This window comes from Myripristis murdjan, chromosome 6, assembly GCF_902150065.1.
Source record: "Myripristis murdjan chromosome 6, fMyrMur1.1, whole genome shotgun sequence".
Classification (NCBI taxonomy): Eukaryota; Metazoa; Chordata; class Actinopteri; order Holocentriformes; family Holocentridae; genus Myripristis; species Myripristis murdjan.
The window spans coordinates 16,147,200-16,167,292 of NC_043985.1; the positions used below are offsets into that span (position 1 = coordinate 16,147,200).

Consider the following 20,093-nt stretch of genomic DNA (forward strand, 5'->3'; position numbering starts at 1 on the left):
GTAAGAGCATGAAAAAAACTGAGGTAAAAAGGATTGGTCTTCACTGTCAGGCAGGAAATGACTACATATACAGTACACTGTGCACTCAGGTAGATGCTGTGGAGTTTTGCAAAAAGTTTCAAAGTTTCCTAGTCTTCAAAGCTGAAAAACAATATACGTAAAATCAAACAGAACACAGTCAGGTCTATGATTGTAACTCACAATGTCCTGTAACCTTTGTTTGTTTTTACCTTATTTGAGAAGGATGTCATGTATAAAGGTTGATCATATTTTTGGAGACTATGCTGCAAAACAGCAATTTTTATTACTTTTAATTAACAAACAGGAAGGAAATACTTTTCATTTGTTGATACAAACAAAAATAATGACTTATTCCTTACTGAAGGAAGGTAATGTTTGCCCCTGTACATGTTTAGTCTTTCAGATAGTTTCTCTGTTTCTTTTAGCATAGCTTTGATTCATTCACAGGTTATACCACATGGCATGCCTCGTCCATAGTGCAGCAGCAATATTAATAATAATAAACTTTATTTTCATAGCACTTTTCAAAACAAAGTTACTTAGTGCTTTACAAGAGAAAATAAAAATGTCAGACAAAGAATGGTAAAAACAATTTTAAAACAGCTTAACAGTTACACAATATTGGGAAGGAAATGTAGAAGAAAAGGGAGCTACATATGAGGAAGAGTAAAATAAGTACAATAAAACAATATAAAATAAGAATCAATAAAATAAGAATCAAGAGAATGCCTTTGCATTAAAAAGTAATATAATATAAATGAGACAAACACATCAGAAATTCAGACAAAGTCTGTAAAAGCACACTTAGAAAAATATGTTTTAAGGGGGATTTAAAAGAGGATAAGGAGCTCGCTAGTCTAATGTCCTCAGGGACGCTGTTCCAGAGACTGGGGCCCCTAACAGAAAAGGCCCGGTCACTTTTGGTCCTCAGCCTAGATTGTGGAGCTAACGGAGCCTTGGCTGAGGACCTCAGGCTGTGAGTGTGGTGTAAGAAAATCTGAAATGTGTGTCCAGGGTGGGTCTTAAAATTTATCTGCAATATCTTAAAATCAATTCTAAAATTTACTGGGAACCAATGAAGAGAAGCTAAAATAGGAGTGCTCTTATTTTGGTTTTGGCGAGGAGTCTGGCTGTGGCATTTTGGACAAGCTGCAATTTATGTAGACTCTGTTGACTCCGGCACGTGTAAAGAGTTAGTATAGTCCAAAAAGGAGTAAATAAATGCATGTATGACAGTCTCTAGATTTCAATTGGATAAGTTTGAACTGATCTTAAAGCCTCCTGAGCTGCAAAAACAATACAAGACTTGTTCAAGCTGAGGTGGTTATCAAAGATGACACCAAGAATTCTGCAGTTTTGGGCCATATTTTGTAACAGAGAGCCCTGATGTTTCTAAGTATAAGTACAAGCTGTGCCAAGACCAGTAATAATTAGCTCAGTCTTATCAACACTTAGCTGCAGGAAATTCTGGGCCATCCAGCATCTGAGGTCAAGGATGCAATCATAGAGAGTATTAATTTAACAAAAATCATTGGGTTTAAAAGAGAGGTACAACTGAGTGTCATCTGCATAGGAATGGAAGCTCGCATTATGCCTGCGGATGACATGCCACAGGGCTAACATGAAGCGAGAGAACACGAGTGGTCCAAGGACAGACCCCTGGGGTACCCCACAGGTCATCTTCACAGAGGACGACCATGACTTGCCAATGGCTAACATAAGATCTGTCTTGTAAGTAAGAAAAAAAACACTTTAAAAATGAACCAGAGATGTCAACCCAGTGTTTGAGACATTCCAATAAAACAGAATGATCAGCAGTGTCAAATGCAGCACTTAGATCTAACAGGAGATTTCCCAGCATCAGCGGCAACCAGCAAATCATTCATAACTTTGAGTGCAGTCTCTGTACTGTGGTTTGCCCTAAAACCAAACTGAAATGTCTCAAAGAGTTTGTTTCTGTAGGAAAAAAAAAATCAATTATTCAGAAACAACTAACCAGCAGCTACATTCACACTTCCTACACTAAAGATGGAATGGAAACACAAATTACAGTTAATTAGACCCGTTTAATCGCTTCCAAACTGAAAGCAAAGCCAGGAACAGTAAGTTAGCATGACAAAATGTCATTCTGCTGTCTTTTCAGAAAAGACTCTGCATCCTTAAGAAAAGAACAATTTGATCAAGTTTGATCATAACGACAAAGACAAACATAAAAAATACAACACAATTATATTATTTTTCTTCCTACAAAATACTCTTCCATTTATGTAAAACATAAACATAGAATTTTATACATTCAAGAAATAGCGTCTTTTGTTTATAAAATACTCATTTCACTTAATGTCTACCCAAGTCCCATACAAATATAAACTCTGTGCTATGAAAGTGTCCACAGTGGGTGCCTCCTCTCTAAGTCTGTGGTGCTCCATGGGGCTGAAATCAGAAGAGGAGAGGTTGTGCTCAGGCTCACAGGCGAGTCTCTCTGTCGGGGTTACAGTCCAAGGCCAGGATAAACTGCTCACAGTGTATAGAGCTGTTCTCCTCTTTCCTCAGTGACTCCAGCTCTGCATTCCCATTGGTCAGGGCATTCTTCTCCTCCTTTTTGATCTGTCTCTTGAGTAGAGCAAAGCCCAAAACACAAAGAAAGAAAGAGACTGTCCTCAGGCCCAGAGTCAGGCCCAGGTACACTATCCTGCAAAACAGGGAGGCAAAAATACAATTAGGACACAAATTGCTTCATAGGAGAGATGCAATGGTTCATACAGTGGGTAAGAAGACATCTGTAAGTGCAGTTTCAATCCAAATTAAGATATTCACCATTAAACAAATTATGCCAAAATGACAGAGTGCACATTGCTATTTAAGTTATGAGTCCTTTGCTTAAAAACAGTTATGTTTCTAAAGGCTGGAATAACTTATGTTTTTAAAGAACTGACTGAGGCAGCAACATTTTCACAAAGTTAATTATTAGGATGGGATTTTGAGATGGACACCAGTACAAATGCCAATTTGTTTATGTTGAAACTGCCAGTCGCCAATATTCTTTGATGAGTCAGGATTCAGAATTCAGTGTTTCTCCCAGATACTGTATGTATTCTTGGAATAACTGAAAAAACCCTGAAAAAGCATTAACCATCAAGTAGCACTTAAGTCTTGACTAAAATCTACCTCCCAGCTTGTACTATATATTAATTGCCTTCAAATGAAAGCTTAAAAATATCTAAATTAAATTACGATGCCAGGAAGAATTGAATTTCTTTGCAGGTTTCACATATTGTTTTCACATGCTGTCATTAGTATTGGACAGCATGATGGGGTGATATCCAACATTAAATAACAAGCCAAAATGCCAGAATGCCAAATTGATTTATTGGTCTAACCTTTGTAGGCAGAATATATAGACTTTGGGATCTAAACCCCTAAAATGTTGTTACCTGCATAGGTTGCTGCATAAGTTAGTAGTTCATGTATTTATTATTGAGAAGGCTACCTGTAACCTGAGGTGTTATAGATTCTGCAGGCTCCTCGTCCACCACACTTCTTGTATCCCCATTTGAGACAGGTGGTGTCGATTACAGCTCCAAAGTATATAGGGGCAGGTATTCCAGCTGTGCAGTATGTAGAAAATGTGCATATTTTATATACTTATAAATTACTTTTGAAGACTTTTGTTCCAATGTCTATTCACAGTTTCAAAATTACTGATAATTTAAAACAAATAACAAATTATTGTAATATCTAATGGACAATGGGTCTTTTAAAACCTCTCACATGCTACAGAATTCACAGATAGTATCATTAATATTTAGGAATACCTAATGATAAGATTCAGGTGATGATTTGTTTCCATATACAGTATATATCTGCACAGCATCTCAATAATTCTGCTCACGTCAACATACTGTGAATGTCAGCTATATGGAGGCTGACATTCACACTGACCTACCCAAGAAGAAGGTTATAAAGAGAATACTAATGGCAGTCCTCACCAAGGGTTCGAGTGGCCAGTGTGTGGATTCCAAGAGCGAGGGATTTCAGCTCAGGCTTAATGCACCTATAGGAGGGAGACTGCAGGCATTAGTAAACACTCGACTTTTCAAGTTGGACATAAATAAAGCAAAAATGTCAAGACAAAATAAAATGCTAAAAAGGAGTCCAATCACATCCTTTATGGTACATATATAAAAAGTTTCAGTGTGTTTTTTCCCTGAGACAAATTGGGAATAAAGGTGACAGTCCAATAAGAGCAGAAATTCTACTATTATTGCTCCAACAATGATATTTTTTATTATTATTATTATTGTTAGAATCACACCTTAATTCCTAATTTGTGATGGGCAGAGCATGCAGCTGAAATTCAGTTTAGGAGAAGTCCAGTTAGTTTGCTCTTTCTATGTATATAAAAAAAAAAATCATTAATGGGTAACACTACAAATTATTGATCAATCATGATGGTATTGCTTCAACAATGTCCCATATATGAAATGATCATGGTATTTCTAATATTTCTCATTGAGTCCAGAAAAGGTGACTGACAGACCTGATGAGCAGCATGAAGCCAGGTGTTCCCCCCAGGGAGATGATGAAGGAGCTGAGGACAGACAGAGCCAGGAAGTAAGGGAAGATTCGATCACAGCTGTCCCTGTGCGGACACTGGCCCAGAGACGCTGTGAGGTTGCCTGGTTGGCTACCAGCCAATGCCACACACCTGCACTGGTCAAACACCTGACATGGGAATCAGAAGAACAGATCTGAGGTGACTGGACAAGGAATTAAAACGTAGGAACATCACTGATGGATGAGTTGCACTGCACCACAGAAACTGTTCTACTGTTTAGTAGCTACAGGGTCAAGCCGATTGGCAGAAAGGTCAGTTGCACTCATAATACCATCAGTAGTCTTTGTTTTTTGCTTAAAGCTGCAATAAGCAAATTCTGACCACTAGGGGGTGTTGAGAGCTCAAACTTCATTTGTAAACAAACAGAATCGGTCCTGCTTCCAGGTTCACAGCAGCTTGGTACAAAACCAAAAGTTAGGGTGAAAATGTGTTTTTGGGATGGAAATGAATTAACCATAAATTAATCAATATTGGCTTTTTCTAAAAGCCAAAATTACGTCTATGCATCTACGCAAGTCCACATGATGTCCACATAGATAATTTACCCCTGCTCGTGAAATGACAGAACAAACAGAAGGTGGTGCACCTAAAATAGCCTGCAGGGAAGCCCTAAACCAATAAACACATAGACAAACATAGACCAAGTGACTTTGATCTCTTGCACTTGTGATTCTTCGATTTGTCTAAATGAGATTGAAATTGTTATGATGGCAGAAACTAAAACTTTAATATATTTAAAATTTTCAAACTGAGTTTAGGGAGACTTTTTGTGTTTTAGCTGCATAACTACGAAATGAGATCATCAGAAAATAACACTGGATTCAGACTATATTGTTGCATAATCCTGAAACTATGTCATGGAGGCAGTGATGTGTGACTAACTGTGTTTCTGCCTGAGCCAGTGGAGGAGGTGCAGCCAGCCAGACATGGGGACACGTAGGTGATCCCGTTCTCACCACACACTGGATCCCACTCCCTCCTTGAGCACAGGCAACCCGAATTACAGTCAGAGAAGAGGGAGCGTTCGTGGGAAGACAATCCTTCCACTCTGCATGGGCATACATGAAGAAAATGCATACATTATTGACTACTTATGAAAATTTTATCAAAAAGAAGGCACAATCATTAAAGTACATGGAGTATGGAAACAAAAATTTTAAAGGACACTCACATGAAAACTCAAAGTAACTGTGGGAGACAACTGTAGTGATTCAAGGCTGAATTACCATAAATCTAAGCTGTTCGGACTAGTTCCTTGGTCTAAGTATAGCATATTCCTCTACAATACAAGAGAAAGAGAAACATCACATACCCAGTGTATGAAACTGTGATGCCTGCCACCTTGGAGTTCTCACAGCCCATGGCTAAAAAGAAGAGTGACAGGAAATAGCCCAGCAGGGAGGTCCCAAAGGCAAATTTAGCAGCTTCCATGACACCTAGCTTGAATTTCTTCATGATAACCCCTCCAGAGAACATCCCCAGGGCCACAGCCGGGATGTTGATCATGCCTAACCAAATTGCAGAGTACAGCAATTAAAGACATGTTGGGACAGGGAACAACTTGAACAAACACACACACAGCAGCAGCATCATGCAGCAGCACAGTCGCACCCCAAAAAAGGATCAAAGTCGGAACAGTCATTCATAACAGAGCAGTGTCATCCATATTTCATGCAAAGTGAATTGAAGTCATGTCATGAAAGATGAAAATGACTTTTGATGGTTGAGAGGATAGAGGATTCCAAATACATTTCTCAACATCCTACACCCTCCTCACTCATTCTGTTATTTGGATGAAAAGAGATATGTTATTACACTGTCTTAAGTTCCATCAGGTGGAACTAAAAATAGGCCTCATTAATCTCTATGCTCTTTACAAATCACTGCCTATCTGCCATTTCAGAGTGTCCTAAAATTGCAGTAAACTTGTGTCATCTTGAAGCAGTCTTTATTTAGGAAGGATGTGGGAGTTGGCATAAAGAATACAGTAAAAGATGGTTCAGGAAACACTTAAAATGACCATTCAGCTCACATAATTTTGCATCCCTGCTATTTTTTTTAGTAAAGCAACAATGTCTTCCAACAAGCCTGTAAATCATCTACAAAGAGGCAAAAACATAAAATGAAAATAGTCTGCTTACCCATAAGGAAATTTGCTTTTGATGCTGACTTGGCATAGTGTTGCTCAATGTATTTGGGCTTGTAGGTGACCATACCAATGAGAGAGTTGAACTGAATGACTGTGACGCATAAGTAGATGACATAAACAGGATTTCCAAGAAGACTCTTCAACGTGGGCACAAATTCTATGTAGGAGAGATAAAAATGATACCATATATAAATAAATTTCAAGCAGATGTGCAAAAAGGTTATGTGTCTAGTCATATCCATAAAAGCTCAACTGGGTAGAACACTGAAGAGCTCACCAACATTACATCTTGCTGTGGCTGACAGCAGTGTTAATCATACCTTTGGCCATCTCATGCAAATTGGCTGGCTCTTCAGGTCTGAACTTGTGCCCCATGGCGGGGGAATCCTTAATAAACCTGGTCTGCTCTGGCGTGCAGCTGGTATCATGCTTATCCACAGGAATGGGCAGTGATTTGGGCAGGAACCAGAAGGGCACGGCAGACATGAGTGTAATGGCTCCAGCGATGAGGTAGCCCAGCCACCACGCCCCCACCCAGCGGGCATCGCCAGGGTTGATAGTCACACTCTCTGAGGGGACACAAGGAACCCTGTCAGCAGAGGCTGTGTGCTAATTTTGCTTGTTTTTTTTATTGTCCTACAGCTACATGTTCATTTATTTTTCACCTATATTAATTTCTAAGGCCAATAATACACTATGGAGGTTTCCCGGCAATGCTCAAAGGCAACAATTCCTGAGGAGAATGCTCAAGACTGCAACTTTGTGCTGTCCAAATAGGTTTTATCATGTAAATTATCTTGCCTCATCTGAATTCCTGTTGTGTGCCGTGCTGTGATATTACCCCAAAAGGTGATTTGAGTTAGTTTTGTAGCCTTAAGCCTTTCTACAATTTACAGTGACAAAGATCCAACTGCACAGATGCAGGACACTGTATGCATTTCCTTGGTGGGGAAAAAAAGTTGCTGATATTCCATAGTAACAACTCACCCAGATGTACACAGTATATAGAAATCCTTAATCCACTCACCCATGTCCACATAGCCAATGTCAACATAGATCTTGGCACACAGTGATCCCAGTAAATACCCGAAGACAGGGCCAATAATAGATATGGTCTGCACAAAACCTGTAATGTTGCAACAGAAAGAGACATATTCATTTAGCCACATTTAATAGCTTATGGTTGAGGTACGCGTAGAAACTGCATATAGAGACTGTGATTTATTTGTTTTTCATTATATCATATATTCAAATTAAAACTTTTCTATTCTTCTGTTATTTCAAAGAAAATCTGCATGTAGTGTACATGCAGCAAAAGGGGTTGGGGTCATGTTTGGATGGCCCGACAGGCCTACACCGTCCCCTCCCTATTTCCTGTGTTCCTGCTGATTAAACATCATATTCTATGGCCTTTATCACAATAAACGGTTTAAATTCAAGTTCATATTAATGATATTTGTACAATTTAATCTCTAAGTTGTAATAAGTTGTAACTGTAAGATGTTGTTATTTTTAATACTTCAGAAACAACAGCCATTTTATTCAAAAAAGTAATCAGATCTGAATAAAAAATAAACAATCAATTATTTCCTAATTGCCTGGAGGTGAAAATTTTATGAAAATCCCCTCCTCAACTGATGGCATTGAACATGAAGTGACCACTACCCTGCTTCTATGCTCTGTCTATGTCTTGACATAGACAGCAGTTGTGTTGCATTACCTATATAAAGGGCAGCATTCTCAGACTGTGCATAATCATCTATGTAGGATATTCCCAAAGGCTGTACTGGAGTCTCTCCAATGCCACGCAGGACGTTCCCCAGAAAAACATAGATCCACATGGAGACACTGGACTCTCTCTCACAGCCTAAAGGAGAGCATGGCATAGGAAGAAAAAACAATGTCAGCATTTGTAATTCTGAGCTGCAGAAAAGCTTACATTTCTCTTTTCAAACATTTTGTTTTGCATAAACTGTGGCCCTGTAAAGCTCTTTGAGACTGTAGTAGCGATAAAGGACTCTAAATAGCCTTCAAATTATAGCATTATTATTATACTATAATTTATTAAACTTTGTTTAAAGTCTCATTGAAAATCCTGTTCCATGCAAGTCCACCCTTCTTAATAGTTTTGATCCACGGCATCTTACAGAAGTAAACTACTGTATTCCATGATGCAAGACTAGAGTACTTTAGCAGTACTGTAGCATTACAGATAGTGTATAGAACCTCTTAACTAAATGATCGTCTCTTTCTGTATGACCATGTGCTGTCCCAGTTGTTCAAGTTCAAATTAATTTGCTGACTTAGCCCTTCATCACAAATGTGTCTTAAAGACCTACCTAGAATTTCACGAGTCGACAATGAGTCAGATCAAAATGACAAAAGAAAAAGAAAAAATACAAATACACGACACACAATTGTAAGGGCATAGCAGGCCAACCTATCATACGTAGGTCACCTTTAATTGTCATTATGTCTCCGTTAAAATGTCTTCAACACAGATAAGTAACACAGATCACTAACATAATGGCTCTGCTTCTGATAGGAGACACAAATAAGACAGAGGACAAATACTGGCCAGAAATAATTTGCATTATTTGTTTGAATGCCCCAAGAGATGTGTTCTAATTTTATTTAGTTTACTGTAGGGGAGTATTCAGGTATGGATGTACTGATATATGTATTCAGTTATGGATAGAATTTGCAGCTTTTTTTTAGCAGCAGTATTATTGACCATATACACCACGCACACTAAAAGCGTGAAACAGCCAAGGACAAACTGTTTATTTTCTGTGATTTAAGCCAAGGTGGTGGTCCAGCTTCAACTAGGCTTACCTAATCTTATTTTAATTGTATAATTAGCCAAATGGCAAACGAAGACATATGCAGTGTTTTGTTGACCAGGCTCAGTGTTGTAGGTGTTCCATTTCTTACCTCCAGAGGGCAGTATAGATGGCCTATCACCTGCCCTGGTGGACTCAGGTGAGCTTGCTGGACATGGAGAAAGGTTATTTGTTGAATTCACTGAAGATCTAACTGATGTTTCGAACTTATAGCTGCGTACAAAATACCAATGTGACTGTTAAACAAGGGAAGGAAGACAGCATCAAGTGTCATTAGATACATATAATATGAAGCAAAAATCAAAGAATACATTAGGCATTACAATACATTTACAGTTTTGTTTGCCAAAAGAAGATTTTAAAACAAAGAAGCCTGTAGATACAGTCAGTGAACTGCAACTAATAAATATAGAAATGACTTCTTCTTCTTTTTTTTTTTTTGCCTACCGGCCAATGATAAAGTGAGGCATGGCCATCAAGAAGGTCCCAAAAGACATCAAGACACATCCAATCGCTATGATCTTGGGTCGGTGGAGCTTCGCACCAAAATAGCTCACAAAGGCAATCACCAACAAATTCCCTACAGAGTTATCACGATCAGAAGAGGAGATGGAGAGGACACAAAGGCACCAAGTGTGAGACCTCCTGTGGACAACATTTCAATTGGCAGCATTTCATACAGCTACATGAAAAAACACTTTTCAATAACATCTAAAAAAGCCTAAGTAAACCCTTTCTGATGATCCCATCTGATTTCATGTCTTCTGCGATAGCCTCTTATCTGCCGTTGCCTATGGAAACAGCACCATAGAAGTATCTTTATTTGTGATTTGCTGCATTGTATTTGTCGGGCTAGCAAGCATTATGAAGAGTTATTCGTACAGGGAAGAATACTCTTTACCCTCAGACCAAAGAAAAATTGTGATCCGTGCAAAAGCAAAAGTAACAGGTAATAAATAACTTGTACATGATGTAGTATAGTATATGAGTTTCTGAAGTGGTAAACGATGTACAAGCAGTAGGGATGGGCAATACAGTATATTGATTTCATATTAATATCATGATTTGAGACTAGTCATTGTCTGGGATAATACTGAGAGATGGTAAAGTGTTTTCCTGGTTTTAAAGCATGCATTACAATAAATGGATGAGGTTTTGTGAACTTTTCAACTTTTGTTCTGGCCATTCTAATATTTGTCTCTAGCTGTTTGGTCATCATATCCAAATTACTAATGATTGTTTATCAAAAGTCTTGTATATAAACATGAAAGCACCAGTAGTCATAGAATATTTCTTACAACATCGATATTGATGCACTATGACAAAAATATTGTGATATTTGATTTTGTCCTCATTGCCCAGCCCTAATATACAGTATAGATATATATGATTGTAGTGTGGTATGTGACATATACATGATACAATATATATAAGACATGATAACCCTTTGAGACATGCTTGTGTTAAAAGGTTATATAGATAAGCCTTATTTGACTTGACTTTGCTTTGAACTTGGGTTAAGGATGTATCAGAGCTGTCAAAATGGTGATGGCTGTTCAGGGGTCCGTCACTTTTGGGTCCTCATGATGTAGTTCGCTTTTCAGAAAATGTATTCAGTTTTGGTGGGCTGATTGTGTGTGGGCCATCTTGGAGTCTTTCCCTACACTATGAGTTCTGGATGTGACAAATTAACTAATGATTCCTGTCCTATCTGAAAACTGTGCACGTCTTGGGAAAAAAGCCAGCGTGAGTGCCTACAATATTTATGTGAGGCACATACTCGTGGTATTACATATCCTTATCTTCATGCAGTGTCCCCCACCTGCTGTGAGGACCACACAAATCATTTCAGCCTACAGAACTTCAAAGGATTTTTTTGTTCATTAAAAGTTAATTAAGTATGCGACCAGCAGGTCACTAAGAATATTTAAAGATCAAACGGGCATGCAGTATTATCTATAGAATAGTATTAATGCCAGCTGACATTCTTTAGGTTATTATTAGTATGTTTGTTTTAGTATCTTAATGCCTCCAAACATGGACACGTATAGCCAGAGTAAACAGAATACATACGTAAACCAAGTTAGAAACTTACCTATTTCAAAGCTCCCATCTATGATGCCAATTAGATAACTTGGGATGTCAAATCGCCTCTCTAGTTGTGTGATTGTGCTCTTCATGTAGCTGCCAGATAACGCCTTGGCAAAGTAGGCAAAAGACAAGGCCGAAAGGAACATCTACACAGACAGAGAGAACACAGGATAGTTTAAAAAGTGGCCCTTTTTGCTCAGTTTTACATTTCAAAGAACATATTCTTTTGAATCATGAATAAATGTAATGACATCTGTTCTTAAAATATTATGAAAGAGTGCAGCAAAAACTGATAATGGTACTCTTATTAGGTAAGTCATGCCTTTGGGTGACAATTGGATAACACCTTAAAGGAATACACTCACATTGTTTTCGAGATACTGAATGCTTACTGTAACTATACCCGACCTCCCTATGATAGATACATTATATGAAATTGTGGACTGCAACACTTCCACTGAAGAAGAAAAAAACATATGACATACAATTATTCCATTGCATAACGTAAACAGAATGTACAGCATATTTAGTTCAAGCCTCTCACAGTGTCTTCTCACTATTTTTTCACTGACTGAGTAGAGGAACATAAAGGGCGGTGACAAACTCTAACTCTAATGAGAATGTGCCTGTGTATTTGCTGATGAGATACTGAACTTTTCTTTAGAGAGTGCATGTATGCATGGTGTTAATTTGCAGTGTGGGTACACCTTTATAAGTTGGCAATGTGTTGTGCAAGCTTTGGACCAGAGTTTGCACTGAGATCCTCCTACTTTTCCTCAACCGCCTGCAGACACTGACAGTCAGTAACAAAGGAAGGATTAGAGAAGCCGGTATCACTGGGACAGAGACACATTAGCAGGACTATGCACTGACAGAACAACTGACCTGCAGCGTAATTGGAAACAGGTGAGCAATAGCCATGGCCTGCCCTCTTAGGGGCTGAAAATAGTCTGCGCTGGGAGGAAACATGCATTGCCGCCCACCAACACACACGCAACACACACGTACTCATACTCTCTATTTTCTCTGTCGCTCAGCTTTCAAATTTTTATTTACATATGGCAATCATAGTACTATTCTGGGGAGAAAATATATAATACAGAGAATGACGATTACCATATGGTGGTAAATTAGATGATGAAATGACGAATGACAGATTGTTAATCTTCCACAATGAGTTTATATAATATGCTTGCTCGCTCATTGACTCTCCCTCCCTCTTGCTCCTTCAGTGAAGGAGAGGAGGAAACATAAACACAAAGGTGATGATCCTGGTCATACTAGGACAGATTTCTATTTATGTCCATGAGAGAGAACAAAGGAACCTCTCAGATTGTTATCCTTGCACAAAGACTAAAAGATGAGAAGCTCACAAATGTTCACAGAGCTATCTTTGAAGTACAATATGACCTCAGTTAACTGAGACACCTCAGTTAACTGAGGTCATATTGTGTGTGTAAGGAGAAAATATAATGAAGGGACACAAATTTGCTTCAGTGGAACATCTGCACCTAAAATATCTTGATTTTGTGTGTATGTATCAGCTAATCCTGCTTCATGACTGACAACAGGCCAAACTGCATGTTAGAAGTGACTGCTATAACTGAATGATTTCACAATGTCACAAGAGACACTGCGATGCTGGATTGTCATTCAGAGGTCATCATGCAGCACTTCTAATGGCTAGTGGTTTTCACTGGAAGTGAATGAGGATACAAGCAATTATCACTTTGATGCAAACTCTAATCAGGCTTTAAGATGTGCTCACAGTTGGAGGAGGCCTATCGGCTGATGTGGGGGAAAAGATATTCAGATGAGTCAGAAGTGGAATATAATGAAGGCCTATTTGGTTAGCATGAGAAACAGGGTGATCAGAAAAATACCTAGCATATGTTCCACCTCATATGCTAACATGAGCACCTGGCCTTCACATGGTCATGCACAAAAAAAAAAAAAAAAAAGACACAACAACTCCTTACAGTTCAGTCTGGTGCTGGATCCCTCGTCCTTACAGGCAGGGCTTATCATTTTCTTTGGCCATCAGTCAAAAAGAAGGAGCTGCTAATTTACAAACTGAAAGGAGCTGATAGTTATATTACCCTGATCACCGTTTGATGTTCTGATGTTTTCTCTGCTGATTCATTCTTTAAAATAAAGGTCTGCGAGGATTGTCCAAAACACTGCTTAAAATGCAATGCAACAAGGCAAGGTAAGCACATGGTTTACTGTAACACTACAGAATGCAGCACTCTGTTCTCAGCATGTCTGAACTGAACATATTTGAGAACAGAGAGAATGTGGCCATTGGGATTCTAGCAACACTCTTCCTGTCTCTCAGCTTGCGATGCAAATAAGAACATTTGATCCTGTGCCAATCCCAACAGAGCGGCCAGTATGGAGAGGTTATGTTGTCGGTGTTGTTTCCATATAGAGAAGTGGAGCGAGAGATGAGAGAGGAGGAGGAACTGGCCAGAGAGGATTATGGAATTTCCTATCACCTCTGACAAACATATGGAAGAGCTGTGAGGAGCTAAGAGAGACAAATGCAGCTGTAGCAACGTCCTGGGTGGTCTGTAGCTGATTAATATGTCCCTTGATATGAGTGCAGGCTTTATTCTAATGTTACACGCATCATTACCATCCACACCCCAGAACATTAGCAATCCTGGAGGAGCAGTATATCTTCATGTGCAAAGGTTCTTTTATGAGTGAATTAATAAAGCTGACATGGTGATCCTGCAAACCTTATGCTCTCCTTATGCTCTCCTCCAGTGGGGGCACTGAGCCAAATACCATGAGGAATTTTAGATGGCCCTTTCTGACTGCCCCCGATGACAGACTGAACTGAGACTGAGGCCACAATACACTTCCTCAAAAAGTCTGGTTGATTTACAGGAGCAACCTGTGTCTGTGTTACAATCCTAGTTTAAAAAAAAAAAAAAAGTGCACTTAATCAGCTGCTTCCCAAAATGTTGCCAAGAGCCACAGAGACTTGTTGTGACAGAGGTGCAAGATTTTACAGTCCATTATTACTCAAATTCTGTTTAGTTCCGATTCAATCTGCTTGTCAAGTGCTCGGTGATCAGTCTGTCGGCTAGGAACCGAACATGAGGCTACAGGCCATGTATTGTAAAAGCTTGTAAAAGGGGCCACAAAATTACATTTTGCACAGAACCCGAGGCAACAGTATGACATACTGTAAATCTGAAATTTTAAATACTTGCATATGCTATACAATACATGTATTTATAACCACTTGAAACTGGGGTAAACACAAACATAAAGAGTACTACTGTACTGTTAAACGCATGTACATGTTAAAGGCAGACAAACACCCTTTCTTCCCAAAAACATGTGAATGTCATATGAAAAGCAGAACACTGAGACGTTCATTGTAGGACAGAAAACACACATGAACCAAAAGGCAGCGTGACTGGAATTCCTTGTTATAGTTGTTGCTGAACGTTGAGCATTTCACTAAGCAGCTTTTTAATTATAGTCCAATGTGGTTCTTAATCCAATAAAGAGGAACAGAACCTCCATTCTGACCTCTTTCAGTGAGGCACAAACACTGTCTAAGGAATTTCTTTCAGCAATTTAAGACCCAGTCCAAAGGGCACAAAGAGCTGCACTGAACACCTTGCACGGTCATCATTACTGGCCCTACACTAACCAGTCACATGCAGCATTCCCAACACAAACATGCAACAGGAATGCTCAAGGAATCATTAAGATTTACATTAGCATGTACAGAAAATATGTGTGAAGTTAGTTTACAGCATGAAATTCAGCAGGGGTGGTGGTCCATAAGGATTTGCTTTGACGATAAATAACCAAGCTGTCATACTGTTTCCACATGGTGCACATCTTAGAAGCTTTACCATATCTATCTCATGCATGCAACACATACATATGAGAGACAATCCATGCTCACTCTCTCACAGTCTCTCTCTCTTTTTCTCCCATACAAATATGAGAAAGATACCTCTGGGCCAGTCAGATGACTTTGAAAATGAAAGACTGGCCCACACTGGCCCACTCTCTTTTGAGTTGGTAACTCTTCATGCGTGTTCCTACAACCTCTCTAGGGTCTACAGCATTGTCCTGATTGAGTTAAATTCAAACCTTGAGTTCAGCAGTGTGTAGAGGCTGGTTTTTCCACATGCACTCATCTCCCCCATTTCCAATACAGGAAATTTCTTGCAGGAGATTGCTACAAACAACCTCCTGAAAGACTTGTGTAAATTAACATATACATGTCCAAACCATATTATATGTACATTCTGAATCTTTTTTCCAAACTGTTTGGAAAAAAGTGTTTGCAAAAATGCATAGCAAGTGATAAGATCCGTCAATCATTAGCCAAATTGTCCAATTAGACAAACAAACCATATGACATGACATGAGAGCACCAAACCTGAACAGACTGCAGCAACTGTGATGGTGACAGAGAGCAGGCATATTGGTGAGCACATTGTCAGCTTGTTTGCATGTCTGTATATGATTCTTGCGGCTTTGTAAAGAAAATTTATGTTAATATATTGTTGTGTGTGTTTTCCAATTCTGTACACTGTAGCTTCTCACTGTCATCGTCACCGAAGGCAAAAGACAGTTCCTCAAAGAAGGCTGATTGGTCTGGCAGTTTTCTGGCTTCCAAAAACACTTTGACTGTCAGTTGGGGAAATTTGACTGTCCTATGCTTTATATCCAAATTACGTAGTGGAAGGATCATGCTGGGATTTCAGAACAACCAGGGCTCAGCTCAGAGAAGAGAAGTTACTGAATCATAGTAGGGGGATCTGCAGGGATTGTCTACTAGAGGATAACTGTTTAAATTTCAGCAAATGCATCCATCTGGTGCACTTTGACATGACCATACATAGATGTAAAGCAAGCAGCATTATAAACACTTTGAGCAGCAGTCTATACAGGCTGACAGTGATATACTGTAGTGAAGTGTGCTGCCTCTCCTCACTTCTTCCCCTGTGACTTGTGCTCTTACCTCCTCCATCTCTCCTCACCTTAACTCTCCTTGTGCCTGTTCCTATTTGTACCCTATTTGGCATGAACTGTGCCTTGACGCACACAACGACGGATTATAAAGCTGGTTCACGTAAAATAAACAGCATGCTCTGACCACTAAATCCAAAGCACTTAATTTAAGTCTGGGGAGAGAAATGACTGATGCGGCTTGAAACTAGTTGTGCATCTTGTGCAAATTAATTTGTATTCATTTTTTAGGCTTTCTGGCTGTAAGAAAGACACTTGAAAAAATATGTTGTATAGGTCAGTTTGAATACTTGAATATAATGAAAAAATGAGTGTCAATTTTTTGTGAGTCTGTTTAACATGACATGCAATCAAACTTACATGTAAAGGTATAGCACTTTCTTCATTGTATTTCAGTTTTCTTTATTAGCCCATTCTTTTCCTTGGTAAAATGTTTCTACTTGTTCATTACCTTATAAACCATGTTGCAAACCAATATTAGACATTTCTAGGGAGGAAAACTAGCTGACTAACTTTAGCCCATTAGCTGTGTGCATGTGCTCACTCCAATTATACATGGTGCCTCTGGTCAAAGCCTACATATTTATCTCTCATTAATTTAATTGCTAGGCTTGTGAACAGTTTATATCTGTCAGATGGCTCAGTTTAAAGAGGATTTGACAACTGGGATGTGTAGGTTGCCTGATGAGTCTGGGTTGCCTGTGTGAGGGTGTGTGATTATGGAAAGTCCCAAAATGCACACTGAATACATTTTGGGTTTATGCTGTGCTGTTAGGAAAATATTTGCATAAATTTCAATGCATGTATGGGAGCATGTCTGCATAATCCTGATTTGGGCTGGCAGCAGCAGCCATGGCTCCAGGCTGCACATTTTTATAACCACATATGTCTATATGAACTGGTTTTTCCTGCCGTTGTTGGCTTCACGCAGGCTCTACCTTTTCCACCCTTTGACTCTACAGCACAAAATCTAGATTGTTCTCAGGGTGCATTTTTGTTTTTCTTGCCATCTCCATGATGTGCTTGGCATAATATCTAGCATCCTAAGTATGGCTAAATAAGACAAAACAACACTGTGAATGGAGGGCGAGTAACATCCTGGAAATGCAGGCTACTCGCCAACTGAAGATGCAGTGGATGCTGACTTAGTCAATGAGAAGTTCCCAGAATGCATTGCGAGAATGACATGACATACAAACAGCTCTCTAGTCCATAGCACAGAGCCAGCCTGGAAAAAGGAACGTCTGTTTGCCTTATTTGTCATGCAACGTCAAGCAGTCTACCTCAAAATTATGCTTTTTATGTTGTTTAGGGGTTTCATTTTTTTTCTGGAAGACAACTTGGGAATAACCTTCTCCGTAAGAATACATCTATTGACTTAGCATTCAGGGATTTGAGAATCACCTTCAGATCACAAAAATCAACATGCTGCCACTTAGAAATCCCCCTGCTTGGACTTCAAATGGGCTGCTGCATAATCAATAGGTGATGTTGAGGACAGGTCCATGACTTTCTCCAGTCTTTGTGTTAGCCTTTGAAAAACCTCTGGTATTTTTACTTATAAGAATTCTTTGACATTCTTGGTGTGTACATGTTGACAGTGTGAAGCAGAGGGAAGAGGAAACTGAGAAATGGCCTTGGTGGCCGGTAAAAGTAATACAGGCTTGCAACAATGTCCATGTTCGCAATTTCTCATTTCTCTGGTTATCTTTAACATGCATATTATTTTCAATCAGGATAGTTAAGTGAAAAGATGGACAGAAATTGATCTTTTGGTATAAAACATATTTTCAATATATGATGGCTATGTTTAATTATTTATTTATGGGAAATAATACAGAATAGCCAAATGTTATCAGATGTTATGTTTGTGTTTTGTTTGTTTGTTTCAGCTAATGTCAGAGGGGCAATTGGCAAATTCAGTCTTACTGCACTGTCATCCTGAATAAATCTTTACTAAAGGCACATGGTATTTAAAGCAATGCAAAGACAGAAAGACATGAAAACAAAATATAACAAAAAGTCCATGGCCTTATTTTCTTCCATACTTTTGGGAAGCCATGGTTTTGGATGAACATGTGCACAGAAAAAGAAAACCTAAAAATGGTGTGCACATAAAAAAGGCCACAGCCCGAATGTGTGCCTCAATCCACAGAACTTTATGCAACCTATGTCTACAGTGTCTAATAACTCTGCATGGTTTGGCTAGAGGTCAGGACAGTGAGAGCAAATGCCATGGGGGAATTAAATTTCCCATGAGGTACAGTACCTTTAGACTGGGGTGGCAAGAGTGCTTCATCCCTGAGGAGGGAGGGCTGTTGTCCGGTGTCCACCTTCTCTTGGCTGTTTTGTCCATTTCCCTCAACCAAGACAGGCTCTTACTGTACCTTGCTCAGCTTAGAGTTGCTCCTCAGCAGATCTGGTATATTTGGTTGGTCTTCAGTCACACCTGTTGGGTGGAATTCAGAGAAAGGTGCTGTAGAGATCAACAGAGATCTGTCAAGCTCAGGCAGGCCATGTGTACATCCTAAGTGGCTTACACACTCTGCAAATCTTCATTGATTGTGTGTGTGCAGATAGATAGATAGATAGATAGATAGATAGATAGATAGATAGATATACAATAAAAGTTTGCATACATGTCAATATGTGACCAGAACAGGGGCTTACATCATGTTTTAGCAGCCAGTTGTACAGCCTGAGCAGCTACAACATATTGGAGAACAGATTAAATAAGCAGAGGCAATAGCTCAGTAAATACATGTGTTGATCAACTGTAATTCATCAACTAATTTGCAGGGAGCACATTTGTACTATTTGGCATCATATTATTGGTTTTCAGGTGAAAACCTGTCACCCAGGCTTGTAATATGTCATGTATCATTTGTCGTTGCCGCAGTCAGTGATTTTTTTAAGCTTACAGCTTTTATGCCATGACTGTCCCTTTAAGATCCAGAAAACGACTTTGCAAGGGAGCGACTGTAAACCATTGTGATATTATCATTTAACACATCAATCTCAAACACTTCTCACAATCTCAAACTTTAACAAGCCAGCTGGGGAACATGAAAGAGTGAAAGAGTGAGTGCCAGCATGAGTGAGCACAAGGAAGGGAGTTTGCTTCTTAAGCATCAACAAATAACTGATATTTACTTAATTTTAATTTACTTTACTGTTTGCAATTAATGAATATGTATTTCATGGAGAGAGAGAGAGAGAGAGAGAGAGAGAGAGAGAGAGAGAGAGAGAGAGAGGAGCGAGCGAGAGAAACAAAGACAGAGACACAGAAGGAACAGTCAAGAACATGTGTGCATGTGGATTTCTCCTCAATAGGCCAAACTATTGCTTGACCTCATGAGAG

General features: G+C 39.1%; 1 protein-coding gene across 1 annotated transcript; it reads right to left on the reverse strand.

The window, feature by feature from the left end:
* Positions 1-1,559: 1,559 nt before the first annotated feature.
* Positions 1,560-19,136, reverse strand: LOC115360638 (solute carrier organic anion transporter family member 1C1-like). The gene is made up of 14 exons (XM_030053670.1): positions 19,002-19,136; positions 11,727-11,868; positions 10,079-10,211; positions 9,723-9,844; positions 8,509-8,655; positions 7,816-7,914; positions 7,109-7,357; positions 6,781-6,945; positions 5,952-6,147; positions 5,522-5,687; positions 4,562-4,746; positions 4,011-4,075; positions 3,512-3,629; positions 1,560-2,713 (listed from the first exon to the last, which is right to left on the reverse strand). The coding sequence occupies exons 1-14, from the start codon at positions 19,086-19,088 to the stop codon at positions 2,488-2,490; spliced, it is 2,100 nt and encodes a 699-aa protein (XP_029909530.1). The 5' UTR covers positions 19,089-19,136; the 3' UTR covers positions 1,560-2,487.
* Between the last annotated feature and the right edge of the window lie 957 nt (positions 19,137-20,093).

Bases quoted from the DNA above. Each gene is read 5' to 3' on its own strand.
- LOC115360638 (XM_030053670.1), bottom strand. From the start codon at position 19,088: ATGGACAAAACAGCCAAGAGAAGGTGGACACCGGACAACAGCCCTCCC. The intron at 7,358-7,815 runs GTGAGTGGATTA...GTGTCCCCTCAG, and splicing joins CATTGGCTATGTGGACATGG to AGAGTGTGACTATCAACCCT. The intron at 2,714-3,511 runs GTAGCCTTCTCA...CCTGTTTTGCAG, and splicing joins TATAACACCTCAGGTTACAG to GATAGTGTACCTGGGCCTGA.